General features: G+C 37.4%; 1 protein-coding gene across 1 annotated transcript in view; it reads right to left on the minus strand.

Annotated features, from left to right (window-relative positions):
- Positions 1–16,192, minus strand: part of LOC135102371 (formin-2-like) — a 65,279-nt gene that overhangs the window by 12,136 nt on the left and 36,951 nt on the right. Inside the window, exons 7-19 of the mRNA XM_064007502.1 lie at positions 15,630–15,818; positions 15,103–15,278; positions 13,583–13,730; positions 12,412–12,501; positions 10,725–10,912; positions 8,518–9,364; positions 4,897–5,170; positions 4,624–4,762; positions 4,408–4,495; positions 3,684–3,745; positions 2,154–2,233; positions 597–726; positions 163–354 (exon numbers count right to left, since the gene is read on the minus strand). Of these exons, the coding sequence (XP_063863572.1) occupies positions 163–354; positions 597–726; positions 2,154–2,233; positions 3,684–3,745; positions 4,408–4,495; positions 4,624–4,762; positions 4,897–5,170; positions 8,518–9,364; positions 10,725–10,912; positions 12,412–12,501; positions 13,583–13,730; positions 15,103–15,278; positions 15,630–15,818 (2,603 nt within the window). The remainder of the gene's footprint in view (positions 1–162; positions 355–596; positions 727–2,153; positions 2,234–3,683; positions 3,746–4,407; positions 4,496–4,623; positions 4,763–4,896; positions 5,171–8,517; positions 9,365–10,724; positions 10,913–12,411; positions 12,502–13,582; positions 13,731–15,102; positions 15,279–15,629; positions 15,819–16,192) is intronic.

A 16,192-nucleotide genomic window follows, 5' to 3' on the forward strand; every position in this document is an offset into this window, starting at 1 on the left:
ATTTTCACTAACTTTTCTTCTATTCTCCCCTCTACACTGCCTCTTTTAATCCTTTTCCTTCCTTTTACCTCTTTTGAAACTCATATACAAGTAATGATATTGTTATAGCAATAATACTCATGAATTAGTTAGCAAAATGAAGCACAAGATGTAATGCTTTACCTCAATATATTTGTTCACTATGAAATGTAGAAGAGTGTATGAAGAATCTTTACTTTTCACATCTTTGATCTTAGGGAGGATCTCTAATCCAAAGCCATCAGCCTGTCCTCGTGTCCTGTTGCCTCCATTCATGTAATTCCCAATGGCCAGGATAAGTCCAAATATTCTCTTGATGCTATTACTTGTCAGTGCCTGCAAAAGGATTTTTTTTAAATATTTATCTAATAAACTGGAGAGGGACTATTGAACAAAATATCACTCAGCAGGAAATTTTGTAACACAACAAGCATCTGGTCATTCCTTTAATGTCAATCAACAAAATTTTGACAATCTATTAGAAACAGAAGGTAAATGTAGATTCTTCTCTGATGAATACTAAAATCCACACTCATTCTTGTAGAGTGAAAAGGAAGACAAAGAACTCCAATACTTACATCAATAGTAGAATGCAGCATTGAGTTTCGTTTATGTATGATTTCCACCTCCTCAGCAAAGGTTGCTTGGAACATGAAGCACGCTGTCCGCTCTGCAAACTCATTAATTTTTGACAGGTCAAGAAGAAACCTGAAAAAAATAAATAAATACATAAAAAAATTGAGATCTCAAGTTTACAACATAAAAGATTGATACTTACCTCAGTCTATATATAAGTTTCCACAATCATGTTTAATTCTCAAACTTCAAGAATAAATTTCACACATATATGTGTAACGTGTGTATGTAAAAGGTCAAAATTGACTCAGAACATAAACTGATACAGGCAGTGCACCGACCAAAGCTCCACTTCAACAGCCTCTCAAAGATCATGCAGCGAGTCTTGACTGTTCACAGTTCAAGCCAATGTAAGATGTCCCATTTATCAATTTTTTCATATAATAAAGTGATTACAGCATCATAAAGATCAGAACTGCTCTTCAAGCACTTATTGCCTTACACAAGACAACCTAGCCATCTACAAAGAGGATGTTCTAACCTAAGGATGAAGGATTAAGACTAGAGACATGCTACATTGTACTGAGTGGAAGTGTTGTAATTGCACAGATGATGTTGGGGAGAAAGATGACAAACCTTTTCAGAGGTAATGTGTGTTATTGCAACTAGCTCTCTTTCTATATACAGATGCTCCCTGACTTATGAACAATGACCAGACAGCTGTTCAAAAGTCGTTAAGTTTGTAAGTTGCTATTTTGTAAACTCTTGGATGTTTAACCAAAGTAACATAATAAAGTTGTGTTAAAACAAAACTGTACAAAACACAGTGATAAAGATACTGCATATGTAATAATAAAACAAAACAAAAACAAAACAAACTAAATTAATATATTGTACAAATAATGTACTACTGTACTGTAAGCATGTTCTACTTTTACCATTTTTCTCCACAATCAAGTTTCTCTATTATAGCCATATTAATCTCCACTGAAATGGGTTGATGCTTCTTAACACTGCCACTATCACCACTAGCTTTATGCTTGTCACTAGCCATGATTAATCATCATTAGAGAATACAAAAAAACTGAGCACAACAAAAGAGGTCTTAGAAGATTGGGAGTTGAATGTAAATCACATGGCACCTCACTTCTTCACTGTGCTGCTGCCCAGTGTGGGTAGGAGCCAGAAGTGAACTAGGTAGGAGATATGCACCAAATCTGAATCTGTGGTGGAGTGAAAAACTGAATTTGGACTTGCAAGGATTCTTGTTTGCATCTCCAGATGTTTGTAACTTGGGCAGCATCTGCATACATGTATAGGTGTAGTGAAGCTTTTAATATATTTTACACCCATCTCTTTGTTGAGTTACATAATATAGCATCTTAAAATACAACACAACATTTTAGATCTTAAAGAGAAACTATAAAGGTACTTTAAGTTTTTCTTAAATTATTTATTATGCATGCTAAAGGGAGTGATCAGTTTGCCTTACTTTGGCTGTTGTTGTTGACATGACTGTGTAATCAAATGATATATGATAGCTCAAAAATATCACTTACTGCTCTGGCTTGTCTAGAGGGACATCTGGCATGGCTTCAAGCTGGGCCTTGATCATATTGACCTCTGCTTCACTCCCACGCTGCAAGGATTCAAAATATGCATTTAATTCTCAATATTAAGAATAGAAATAAAAATAAATATAATGCCAAGAATGCATAATCTTGTTTAGATAGTCATAGGAATAACAAAACTCTATGAACAACACGACTTTTCATAAATCATTCCTGAAATGTCTTCAGTTAGCCTGACATTATCCTGCAAAATTATTTGCCATACCACTTGATTTTTATTTTAATTCACTTTAGATAAAATTAACAATGTCTATCAATGTATGAAGAAAGCTCACATCTTTACAGCTGGCACATGCCCATATTTTAGTACCTAGGCCTCTTGGGGAAAGATGACTTATCCTTACACTAATAAGGTGTGTTAGTTATAAAGCAAATCTGGCAACTTTCATCTTAAGCCTCAAAAGCCAAAATGGTTTAAACCTTGCTGTACTACACTAGTTTCATTCCTTTCCTTACTCCTGAATTCATTCCCTGATGAGACCAGACGCAAACAAGTCTCCTGCCGGGGCTTGCAACACCACATCTCCATTCATGCATTAAAAATTGCTTTCCATTCATCCCTATCTCTCCCTTATCTCTAACATCACATCTCACATTTTCCTCACCAATCACTCTTCAATTATTCTCTTCACAAACTCTGCTTGACTTAACAAAAATTTCTTTTGCATTTCTTCATTCCTTTGCTTTAGTGTTGGAAGTAAGACATCTCCATACAACTACTTAAAATGCCCATCAGTGAAGATTGTGCGAAAAAGTATTACAGTTTTTACTGACCTAGAATGGGAAAGAGTGAAAAAGTATGTTTAATGTTTTTTTTTTTTTTTCAGAAAATGGCACTTGAGTCACTTGTGTTTCTGAAGACCTCATTATATTTATCAGTGGTTCCCAACCTTTCCTAACTTCATACAGCCTTGGGAGCTTTTGAGAAAATTCATGTACCTTCTTTCACTCTCACTTAAGATGATTAATTACCAAAAAAATCAATAGAATATTTCACATTTTTTTCTAGTTTTAAGATTGAAAACATGTATATAAAAGTATTAGGTCTACATTTTATACGGAGAAAATAGCAATTCAGTCCTAAATAATGGTTACATAGTGGTAAATATATTACAAAACAAAATGCCACATCTCAAACTTGTGAGGTGCAAGTAGTATCTGAGTGTAACACACTAATATATAAATTTGTAATATCTTAATTTCAGTTTAAATTAATTTATTACATGACACAATTTTCCTTTTAAAACATCTTTTCCTATTGTGCACTCTTATATGCACCAGTCATGTCATGTATCCCAATACTTAAAAGTATCCTCTGAAGAAATTCATGCAGCCTGGGGTCCACCATGCAACCAGGTTGACTATCACTGATATATACTGCCAATTTAATTTCTTATCAGTAACCCATTGTTTTCTTGTAAAAAAATGCATCAAAACTCATGAAGGAAGCATACATACCACTTCATAAAGCTGCTGCAGCACCTCCTGATCCAAGACGGAGGTGTCAAAGTTGTACACGGCTAAAATGAATCACAAGCGCTAATTAATAAAAAAGAAATTTCCAACAGGTCTGTTTTGGAATCTCTTACATCTCATTTTATTTTGCAGCAGTATAGGGCTCTCTAAAATATTCTTTAATAACAAACAAGAACAATATACATTTTTAACAAGACCATGATTTAATAAAACTTTTACATAACATCATGTTCTATGATGAACATTTGTTACAAGGTTTGGTACATACACTAATCCCTCTCATATCCACTGTAATTTGTGCATGGCATGTCCAGATATTGAATTTGATTAATTCTCATCATTGACCAGACATTAGTATGGAAAATTGTATTGTACAGTATTACATACATGCACAACCAATTTAATTTCTTCTGTGTCATTTCTATCACAAATGCTTGTTCTCATGACAGCTGTCATTGGCTAGAGCTGCCTTTCATGTGAATCTTAGGCCTACCTTCTTTGTCTCCCCCTCCACATTCCCCCTTCCCTTCCCTCTCCCCATCCCCCATAATCCTCACTCTCTCTCTCTCTCTCTCTCTCTCTCTCTCTCTGGCAATGAAGCTGAGACCATAGAAATAAAAAAAAAAATGAAAATAAAATAATCTCTCTTATTTAATGTCTGGATATTGCAGGGCATACTGTAATGCAATCTGCAGAAAAGACTTACCATTTTCAACATCAGCAATGTCTAAATGTTGACTTGTAATGAAGATTCCAACATTTTGAGATCGCTTACTGTCTAATACTTTTGCTACCTGAAAATAAAAATAAAAATTATGAGTTAATACATAAAAAATTCAATGTAATTCAGCCAACATATATGTGTAGAAAATAAAGGCTGAGGTAGATTTCAATTAAGTTCATAAAATATTATTGTACACACCTTAACCTTAGCAGGCTTGGCTTCTTTCTTTTCCTTTTTCTTTGGTTGAGTGACTTGCCTTGCAAACAAGTCCACAAACTCTGTTTCATCAAATTCTTCCTCTTCCAACTCATCCCATAGGGGAACACCTGAGATCCTCCTGGAATGTTTTAATCATGGTTTCATGGTAATAACTTGACATGCTTAAGATCTTAAGATAAATTTCCATTCCTATCACTCATTTTATTTGGTCATAAATATACCCAAATAAATATTTGGCATCATGTTAATTACCTTTTCTTTGATGATCTTTTGGTCTTTTTCTTTTTTGTAGTTTCAGATTTATTTTCATCTTCACTATCCTCTTTCTTTTCTTTCATTTCTGTATCCTCTGATTCCTTATCTTCAATTTCAGCTGGCTTTTCCTCAGACGGTGCATCACCATCTTCCTCTTCAGATGCTTCAGATGGGGACTCGGGCTTTTCCACTTTAGGTGTGCTAAGCTGAATTCTGGTCCAGTACAGTGGCTTCATGGCCATCTTGGGGTTAATGGGCTTTTTACGCAATACTGCAATAGTTAAAAGTGATGAAAGATACAACAATGGTTCAGACATGGAAGAAAGTTCCTAAAACTTTTGTTTTACTTAGCTTGTGAAGTGTTATTTATTAGCTATATGTATGAAAGTAATGTCACTATCTTTCAGTCTCTTCTTTGTAAAATCACTGAATCATGTTATGAGAGAGATCTCAGGAGATATGGTATTATATATTCATCTATGTATATAGACTTATGGATGCAAAAAAAAAAAAAAAATGAACAAGTAAGAGTATAGGGATTACATATGGCTATGATACATTAATGAAAGGTACAAGGCATGTCAATGAAAATTTAAGTATTCATTATTCACTGAATTCATCACTAGCAATATGGTCAAATAAAATCAGTTAATATCCACAAGAAAATATCTGAAAATAAGGGTATGCAGATCAATCATAAAAAAAAAAATAAAAAAAAAATAAAAAAAAAGTAAAATGTTAAATTCAAACATCACAAAGGCACTACTGCATATAACCAAACACAAAATTTTTGTGACACAAGTACTTCTGCTCCAAGCCAAAATCAAGAAGAATACTTATAAAATTGTGATCTCAATATGAATTAATGGCTCATAAATAAATAATGGAGGAGTTATGTCACAGTGAAGAGTATAATGAATGCAAATTAAGCAACTGCTGCACCAAATATATAATGCACAAAGTCAATGTTCAAGGAAAGCCAATCAAAGGGAGGAAAAAAGAATATGTCAGCAGTATACCCCGTCAATGAATATTCTTCCTGAGGATTATCTCCACTACTGCCATCACTTTCAACACTGTCAAAAGTCAATACACTGTCATTCAGAATAGCACATTCTTACCTAAATAAACACAAAAACTAAATGAACAATGTTTCATATAACTGATAAAATAAGAAAATATAAAACAAATATTTAATGCAGTAAAATTGTCATCAGCAAACAAAACAGAACAATATCTAGCTTGTGCCTCAAAAGTTTTCTTTAACATTATGTATTACAGTTTTCACATATACATTTATATACATTACTTAGTAATACTAATTTTGGGGATTATTTGTGTTGCATTTTTTACTGGTTGTAGAGGGAAAGACTTTTGCCCTCTCACCAATTACAGTATCAAAAATCTCACAGAAAAAGGTCTTTTATTAAAATATGTGAATCCTGAATATGAATATCAAGAATATTGGTTTAGACAATCTCTAAAATAATTTTTCTTAGCAATACTAAGAACATAAAAAAGTAACACGGTCATAGGCTTGAGAAGGTAAATGGAAGGGAGCACAAAAGGGAGAGAGGGCCTGATCTTCATTGTCTCCTTGAGGAAAGTGATGTGTGAGATGGCGTACTAACCCGACACAGCTGAGGCATCAAGAGGGTAGAGGGTCCGGGGCGCCACCACCAGAGGGAGCACGGTACAAGTGTGACCAAGGACACACAAGCACACACAGGCAGGAGCAAGCAGACAAGAGAGTACAAGGTGAGTGCACTATGTCTCTGGATGCTGGTGGAATCCACAACATATTCCAAAAAAAAAAAAGCGTGTCTGCTAAGTGTTCTGAAAGTGTATTTTCTGGTGGCTTCATGTGATTCTGAAAAATTCAGCTAGTTACTGTGCTTAAAAAGTGCATTAATCAGAAAAAAATATACTAATGCCATTCTTTGTGCAAAGTTTTAAGTACCACTTTGAGGTTGGAAACTTAAAGTGAAAAAATGAAGTCACATGTGACTTTAAATTAATTCACATGTGAAAACTGCATAGGTTACAAATGAAAGAAATCAATTTACTATGGTATGAGCAATTACTTTACACCATATGCCTTCTGACCTTGCATCAGCCGACACTCTTCCTTTCAGAACACAAAATGATAATACTTGGAATAAGTTGCCACCACAGTAAGGACTAGACCAATAGTAACCTACTATTAGTCATGAGTGATGAGACAGCAGTATTTACATTCAATATGTTGCACTAAATCTAAATAGCCAATGAAACTTAAGACTGAAAATGTATGTGTCCAATAAAATCTAGATTCCCCTAAACAAAACTAAAAAATATACAATCAGGATGCTTTTCTCATCACAAGTACTGCAAGTCAGCCAGTTCCTTATCTTACAGAACACCTCATTAGTACTATACACAACACTTAGTTGATACTCCTAGCGAGCTGCAGCCACATGGAGGGAATGACTATTGAGCACACCAGGGAGATGAGAGGAGCACCTAATACCCTACTGCCACAGGTGAACAGTACTGAAGGTGCTGAAAGAGGAATAAACCTGAATCCATTTCTTTGTGCAATATTTCTTGTTTCACTTTAGATTTATATTAGATTGCGATTAGAATTAGGAATGCTCTTCCCATGTTATGATATTACTACACTAGGAAACTGTTAATCAAATGTAATACAAATTAGCATTACTTTTTTCTGGAGATATCAAAATACATGTTATATAAGCTAATATTCAAATTCATTATTTACAAGACCCTTGGAAGGTTTATTGCCTTACAAAACTACATATCTTACAGTAACTCAATCTCTACTCATTATGAGCAAGATGAGGAACTTACCATTGAGACCATGGACACCAGTTTGAATGATAACTACTTCAGGCAAGCAGGGTGTGTGTGTGTGTGTGTGTGTGTGTGTGTGTGTGTGTGTGTGTGTGTGTGTGTGTGTGTGTGTGTGTGTGTGTGTGTGTGTGTGTGTGTGTGTACAACATTTTTACACTTCATACTAAGTACCTTCACCACCAGTACAAGGCACTACTCTGTGAGTGTAGGAATGCAGCCCAGGAGATTTTTCTGACCTACCCTTCCACATGCACCAACTGAGCATGCAAGTCATCATGCTGATGTGGAAACTATCGTACTATCGTATGTGCATGACTTTCTATGGTGACTATATACTAAGCGCAGGACATGGAGAGTTGTGAAAGAAAAGATTATAGGCATTGAGAACTAGGCATTAGAGAACCTGAGAAATAAAAGTAATAAAGCAGTTACCAATTTCTGCTGAATAAAAAATAAATGAATCCTCCTAGACATACTACTAATGCTATTAACACAATTCTAATGAAATGTAATAATGCAAGAAATAAAATATGCTTTTCAATATAATGTTGGAAGTAATGGATTTAAAGTTAAAAAGTAAAAGAGCAAAAGAATAAAAAAAAAAAAAAAAACTGTCCTATAATAATATATCTCTAAATTGTAATCTTTTTTTGTTTTCCTCATGATATACACTCATGTTTCAGCCAGACTAGTGGATACACACACATATATGCACACACACGCGCACGCACATACACATGCACGCACTCACACAAACATACTCACCGGCTGGGCGGGAGGCATTCCAACCACCCGGTGGAGGTGCTGGGAAGGGAGTGGGCCCTCCTGGTGGCCTCATTCCTGGAGCCATTGGAGGAGGTGGAGGTCCTCCACCAGGCATGGGTGGAGGGGGTGGACCACCCATGCCTGGAGGAGGAGGAGGAGGAGGCGGGCCGCCCATTCCTGGAGGAGGAGGTGGAGGAGGGGGACCACCCATTCCAGGAGGAGGAGGAGGGGGAGGAGGACCTCCCATCCCAGGAAGAGGAGGAGGAGGGGGAGGACCTCCCATCCCAGGAAGAGGAGGAGGAGGAGGAGGGGGTGGACCTCCCATTCCTGGGAGAGGAGGAGGAGGAGGAGGAGGCAGCCCACCCATCCCTGGAAGAGGAGGAGGAGGTGGTGGTGGTGGTGGTCCTCCTATCCCTGGTGGTGGCAGTGGTGGTGGAGGCGGCAGTGGCCCGGCCATTCCTGGAGGTGGTGGTGGCGGCGGTGGAGGAGGAAAGTCACCCATAACCGGAGGTGGAGGAGGAGGTGGAGGAGGCACAGCAGGAAGTGACATGCTAGTTTCAGGAGGAGGAGGAGGAGGTGGGGGTGGAGGAGGAGCAGCAGCAGGAGACTGAGGTACAGGCATTCCAGTAGGTGATGCTGGTGCTCCCATCCCTGGGGGAGGTGGTGGGGAGGGGAGAGAGGGCATGCCGGGACTGGGAGGGGAAATACTGGCCACACCTTGCACTGATGAAGGGGGAGGGGGAGGGGGAGGAGGGACCAGGGTTGGAGAAGAGGGGCCACCATCAGCTGAGGGTCTTGCAAGTGTGCTTGGGGTGTCAAAGTCAGCTTTGGTCTTGGCAGTGAGTTCCTGAAACATAGACCAAAATAAAATTCATAGCAGAAACCCGATATAAGGCATATGAACAAAACCACAGTAGTGTCTTTGTCATCTGAAAACTAAGCCACTATCAGTTTGCATGAACTCTTTCTATCTGAGCAATCTTTACAGGGAGAACGATAACTGAGTGATGAGAGCACTGACACACTAGCAAATTTGCTATGTTCACTTGTCCTTAGGAGGCATGGTTTAACTGTCCGAGCCAGTAATTATGTTGCAGTTCTTGCCTCTATGAACTAGTGACTTGCACATTAATTACCTATTCAAGCATTCACTATGGGACAGGCATTATGCTGCAAGAGAAATATAAATATTGAATACCCAGGACTATACACATTATTGCACTTTCCAAGTTCACAGTTTATATATACAGAATATATCTAATTTGTATAGCCAAAATATCAACAATAAAAAAAATGTAGAATGAATAAAAAGCTAAAAGCAACAATTTAAAATTCTCCAACAGGAAAGAGATGAAGATGAATGCAATGTTAACCTGTATGAAGGGCCCTGCACACATGCAGCCTTTTCCACCACACGGTAGCTACTGCCCTATGGCAGTGCACAGACCACATATTTTCCACTGTACAATTGGTATCAAGGTTGTGTGTGTGATCCGACAGCAGTGCCACCATGGATTTGAAGAGGCAACTTATTACTTCTACTAGAGATAAATATGCAGACTACATGGTCAATGAAGGGAAAGTGGAACAAAATTACTTATATAATGTTTGTAAAAATAGTAAACAAAAACTATAGATCTGTATAAATTGGTCATCTACTTTATTGATGAAGGAAAGGATATTCTGAGAATTCTGTAATTTCCTCCTACCATCATTATTTAATGGTTCTATTTTCATATTCCAAGGAACTTATACTCCATATGCATAATTCTGCATTTCTCAATAAATATATCAATAAATATATCAGTGTCAAAGTGGACAATGACCTTTCTATCATCTTGAATGCATTAGTTGAATGCAACTCTGTGGAATCAAGTTTGGGCAGTCATGGGAATAGATAATTACTCTTCTCATTGGCTTCTTTTCAAAGTCATACAAGTCTGAGGTGCATCCTTACACACAAACTATGCCAGCAGCTGATATGTGTGTCTACCTTAATGCATATCCATGCATGTCAAACCACCCAGGGCAATCTCTATCTGCCATGGTTCACCACATGGCAGAGAAAACGTGCAGCAGCATGTGGCCACCTCCATAGACTGCCGCTAACTTAATTACCAAACACACAAGGGAAAATGCTGTGTGTGTGAAGGGTCTAAAAATACTTGATTTTCAAAGGAAGAAAAAACAGAATTGCAAACACCCACCTGGATGGCTGAAAAAGTTCTGAGCTTCTCTACCTCCATTTCCAACTCTCGGATACGCTTTTCATACTGGCACAGCTTCTCTGCTTGTTCCCCTCGTAAATTGAAAAGTGACACCTCTTGCCCTTGCTGTATCCTGTCTAAGGACTCTTTGTGCTCTCGTTTTAGTCCCATGACAACCTGTTGAAACTCTGAAAAGGCAATATTGGATTGAAGTAATTTTTATCATTCAAATGCCATCCAACTAATATTTAGGAAAAGCATATATTAACTTTTTACACATTAAGAGAACAGAAAGTAGCAAAAATATGGTGTGTGTGTGTGTGTGTGTGTGTGTGTGTGTGTGTGTGTGTGTGTGTGTGTGTGTGTGTGTGTGTGTGTGTGTGTGTGTGTGTGTGTGTGTGTGTGTCTACATATATATATATATATATATATATATATATATATATATATATATATATATATATATATATATATATATATATATATATATATATATATATATATATTTATTTATTTATTTATTTATTTATTTATTTATTTATCTATTTATTTATAAGAAAAAGAGCTTCCTCCAAATACTATTCCCAAAAACTGAAGGCTGTACAAATTAAGGCAATATATTTGCATATAACAGATTTGAATTAAATGTCAAAAGGTTACATTATCCTAAATAATGATGTGGGGAATTCATAGTGCAACAGATTCTATATGAGATCATTCAAACTTTTCATTTAATTACAAAACTGCACTTAGTGAAATAGAGAGAGAGAGAGAGAGAGAGAGAGAGAGAGAGAGAGAGAGAGAGAGAGAGAGAGAGAGAGAGAGAGAGAGAGAGAGAGAGAGAGAGAGAGAGAGAGAGAGAGAGAGAGAGAGAGAGAGAGAGAGAGAGAGAGAGAGGTGGAGAGGAACTAATAGAAGGAAAACAGTTGAATATTCATACTTTGAGTAACCATATTACCAAGATGCCAACCCTTGGCTACAGAATACCTAGGTAGACTCATTAAGAAACTAAAAATTGAGTGCAACAAAGACTGGTAAATTTTATGGGGTAAGGCAAAATCACAATTTAAATAAGAATAATGACTAGGAAAAATGCACAGGTCTTTAAATGTAAATGAGGATGCAAATGAAGCTCTATATTATGGTAATCTACAAATGTAGATGCAGATCCACAGATACAGAGATCCATTAAATCTATAATACACACACACTGACAAGTTGTACAGTCCTATCAAATACACTGCATGCATGGGACATTAGGGAACTTGACATGTTATGTTCTCAGGCTCATCCAAAATAATAATCCAAAACACAAAATAACCACTTAAATAAATCATAAATATATCTGTAAAAGGACTATATAAGCATATGCACATAGTTATGCAGTAAAACAAATAATTTAACTTAATAAAAACTGTTCAAATGTATTGATAAAAGCTTTGTACAGTGCAGGTGGGAAGGGAAAAGCAGATCAAGAAACATTTAACAAATGTGGACCAGAAATTCAATTAGCTCACATTTTTTTTTTTTCTGCATGGCAAGCACATCACTTTTTTTTTTTTTTTGACATGCAGCAGGTGGAAGTGGAGGTTTGTTTCAATCATGTACATCAGTGCAGAAGGCTATGGATTGCACACATACAACACTCATTAAGGTTGTTGGTAAGCATGCACCACAGTTCATTTACCTTCTCCCTCCCCATTTTCTATTGGCTGCTCTTCGATCAGCCCCTCTACTTCGCTAGCACTGCCTGCATCACCCTCCAGTGAGGCAGGGTCTGTTTCCAAACAGCGGGTTAGTCAAGTGTCATCAAGTGTTTCAAGCAGTACTCACTACTGTGCTTGTACAAAAGCCTGAGAGTATGTAAATTTCAATGTGAAAGTTAATCCTTAATGACTAATCTACTGACTTGGGCAAAAGGATCAGGATCAACCAGGTCTTCTTCCTTGCTTTCCCTGTTTTCTCAGCTCCCTAAAACACACTCATTTATCTTTCCCTTAATTCTGTTTTTCTGCTTCAAAATTATACATTTCTAAACAGTGCCATAGTAAATATATCTGGCATTTAAACAAAAAAGTTTAATGACTGAAAAGAGCACAAGACACAATGACACTATGTTCTATCTTTCTGGGAGATACTCTGCCCTTTATTTCCATTTCAAGTCTGACCTTCATTATCTGCTCATAATGGTTAAGTAACACTCCACCTTGACTATATTCAATAGTATGTAAGATGTTAGTCATATAGCATTTCAGCTCAAATACTATATGTATAATGTAATATACAAGTTATTTAGAAATTAGTAAGCATATTGTATGTATTTACATATTTCTACATTTAATTTGATTGTTTGAGACGAGTGAGAAAAGTCGGAAAATTGCAACTCAAGCATGAAATACAGAAGCCCTCCTATTTGAGACAGGAGCAGAGATTTTAAATTTGATAGACAACTTATGAAAATAAGAAATACAGGCTAAAAGTATAAGGTATACAAATGCCATAAACTTGCATTTCTTAGGGAAATTTACATAAAAAAATTCATTGCAGCTGATGTTTCTTTGTATTTCTGAACCAATCAGCATGGATTGTAGTTTTCAAGAGTAAATGGTTTGTTACTACAGTATTAACAAGACTCCTCATGAACACTTACTGATTAGTGAGTGTTTGAAATGTTGAAGCATTTGAAGCTTCCACAATATGAATAAAAATTCATAAATACAACACAGATGATACATAGTTTTCAATATCTGCCAGTGTGATATTTATGTCCTTCCTTTTAAACTGATTTACATCTACTGCCTTTAGAACTTATGTTGATACTTCAGTCATAGTACAATACATTACATGAGTACACTCACCTGCTTCTGTGTACTTGGCACCAGGGCGAGTAGAAGAGAGAGATTCTGCAAAGTTTGGAGGAGGCCAAACAGTGGGTGATATTTTGCCTGGGGTCAGTATTTGAGCCGGGGAGGCTTCCGTATGGGCCCAGTAATACATGAGATCTGGCTGCAATAAATCAAGAAAGTGAATGTAAAGAAATTATCATATTTCATCATTCAAAGAATGTCAGACATGTTGAAAAACATAATGATCATTCCTTAAGAGAGAGAGAGAGAGAGAGAGAGAGAGAGAGAGAGAGAGAGAGAGAGAGAGAGAGAGAGAGAGAGAGAGAGAAACTACAGTAGAGTTCTGGGATACATGTCTCAGTGTAGCATTCATCACCATCTCAGCAGTGACAGACTGCTGTTACCCACACTTGCCAAAAACCCATTCTTCACAATGTATTTGCTCAGAAACATGAAACATGGACTGAAAATGGCTGGATGAAGGTATTGTGGAGATGCACTACAGAGCATCTGGGAAGAGTGATAAGGCTTGTGGGTGCCAGTTGGTTTGAGGAGCGCTTCAATGCGAACACAGTCAATCACCCAGCATCAATCATAACGCAAGGCTGCTATAGTAGTGAAAGTGGGCATGGAGTAGAGAGTGAATATCTTATTCTGCATCAAACTCCACAAATCTCCAACAGATACCTCTGACATGATTTAGCATGAGTGTGGCAATGAAATAATGAGTTGTGTAAGGTGCTGCAAGTGGTATGTAGGTTTCAACAATGGTGAAACATCACAGTAAAATGGCAAGTTCAGGATGACATTCCACAAGCTCAACACCTTAAAGAGATTCTGCTTTCACTAGGCCTGACCAAATAATACAGTGACAACTGAGCAGTATTCCTTGTGGCACACCAATGATGACAGCATTGTTCCTAATAAATCTCTGATGATCCTCATGCACAAGTCACTCTAATGTCTATACATTTTAAAAGTAATTACTGGCCAAGTTCAAATGTACACCATCCAGGCACAGATGGCAATCTATGACATTGATTGCTCAGAGCCAGGCTTGGCGAAAGGCAGCACCACCAGCTTTAGTTGGTCCCGGCCATGGTCTGAGGTTTGGAAAGGCATGCACTTGAATAAAGCCTAAGCCAAAGCATTGCTCTAGCCATGACTCTTGTTCATCAGTCTCAGAACTTCCCTAAAATAATAATAATCATATAAAAAGTTGACTGGAAACCCATATTATATTATTACAATACTGACAGTGACAAAATATAACAAAAATATAGTTGAGATGTTAGTGCCTGGAGGATGGTGTTTACCGAAATGGCATAAATTCGTTCAATCCAGTCCAATAATAGGCGTGGGATTGCCTTTGCTTCGGCTCACTGTCACCTGCACCTTGCTTCACTCCACTGCCTTGGCGAAGGTGATCGAGCGGTCCGATTCTCGACCCTTAGCTAGGCCACGACTCCATTATGCGCACATCGTGAATATCGTTGAACACCTGAAGGCACACTCAGGCCTCCACAGCTTACCCTAAACAGTAGTTCAATGGGGACACTGGCGTCCTCAATCTGACGGATAACGCCCGCCGCCAGCAGATGCGTGCAGAACTGCGTGGCCATGATCTTGAGGTCCTGCGGGGCCACCACGTGACGCATGTAGTGCTCCTCACTGAAGGTGCTCACGAACCAATTGATCAGCATCTGACCTGTAGGGATTGAAGAGGTGAACAGGTCATAAAGGGTGATTAACTTGACGAACGGATGTGTTGGCAGAGAGCAAATATCGAACAGCCATTATATCATTATAATGAGCTTCATTCACTGGATTTCAGACTACTACGAGTTTTCTTTATAAAGAAAGTTTGATGCACATATACAAAATATCTTAGCAAAACGATTTGCAAAGTAATCAAAACCTATTACTGCCCATAGTCTTAGTTTGTTCATTGAAATAATCAAGTTATTCTGATACTGGCAGTAGCAGTCAAAATATGAGGATTCGGTTCTCAAACCTTTCTGTTTCTTATAAGACGAATCATCACTACTGATTCTCTTACCTTCGAACTTTTCGTAAATTTTGAAGTCGAGCTTCTCTGGGACAAATTTGGGTTTGGTGACGCGCTTCTCGATGGTGGCTCGGTCCAGGGTGAGGGAGGCCACCTTCCGCAACACGTTGCTGTCCACCACGCCCGTGTCGCCGCTGCTCCCGCTCCGCCGTCCTCGCTGCTGCTCACTCCCATTGCCTACTGAAGGAGATGCAACGGATCATTTTATTTTCATCTATAAATAAAGTACACATGCATCTGCAGTCGCTCGGCAATACTCGTATATATATATATATATATATATATATATATATATATATATATATATATATATATATATATATATATATATATATATATATATATATATATATATATATATATATATATATAATTATGCGCTATGACCTTCCCGTTAGGGTGAAAAAAGAAAAAAAAATCAAGAATATACGCCGAGGGAAGATGTGGGGCACTGCCTCACTTCTCCCCAATGCAAGTCACCATTTCACCATTAAAACAACCCTCGGCCACCCTTCCTGACACGGGAAAATAATAATAATAATAATAATAATGAA

The sequence above is a fragment of the Scylla paramamosain genome, chromosome 7 (genome assembly GCF_035594125.1).
Source record: "Scylla paramamosain isolate STU-SP2022 chromosome 7, ASM3559412v1, whole genome shotgun sequence".
In the NCBI taxonomy this organism is placed as follows: Eukaryota; Metazoa; Arthropoda; class Malacostraca; order Decapoda; family Portunidae; genus Scylla; species Scylla paramamosain.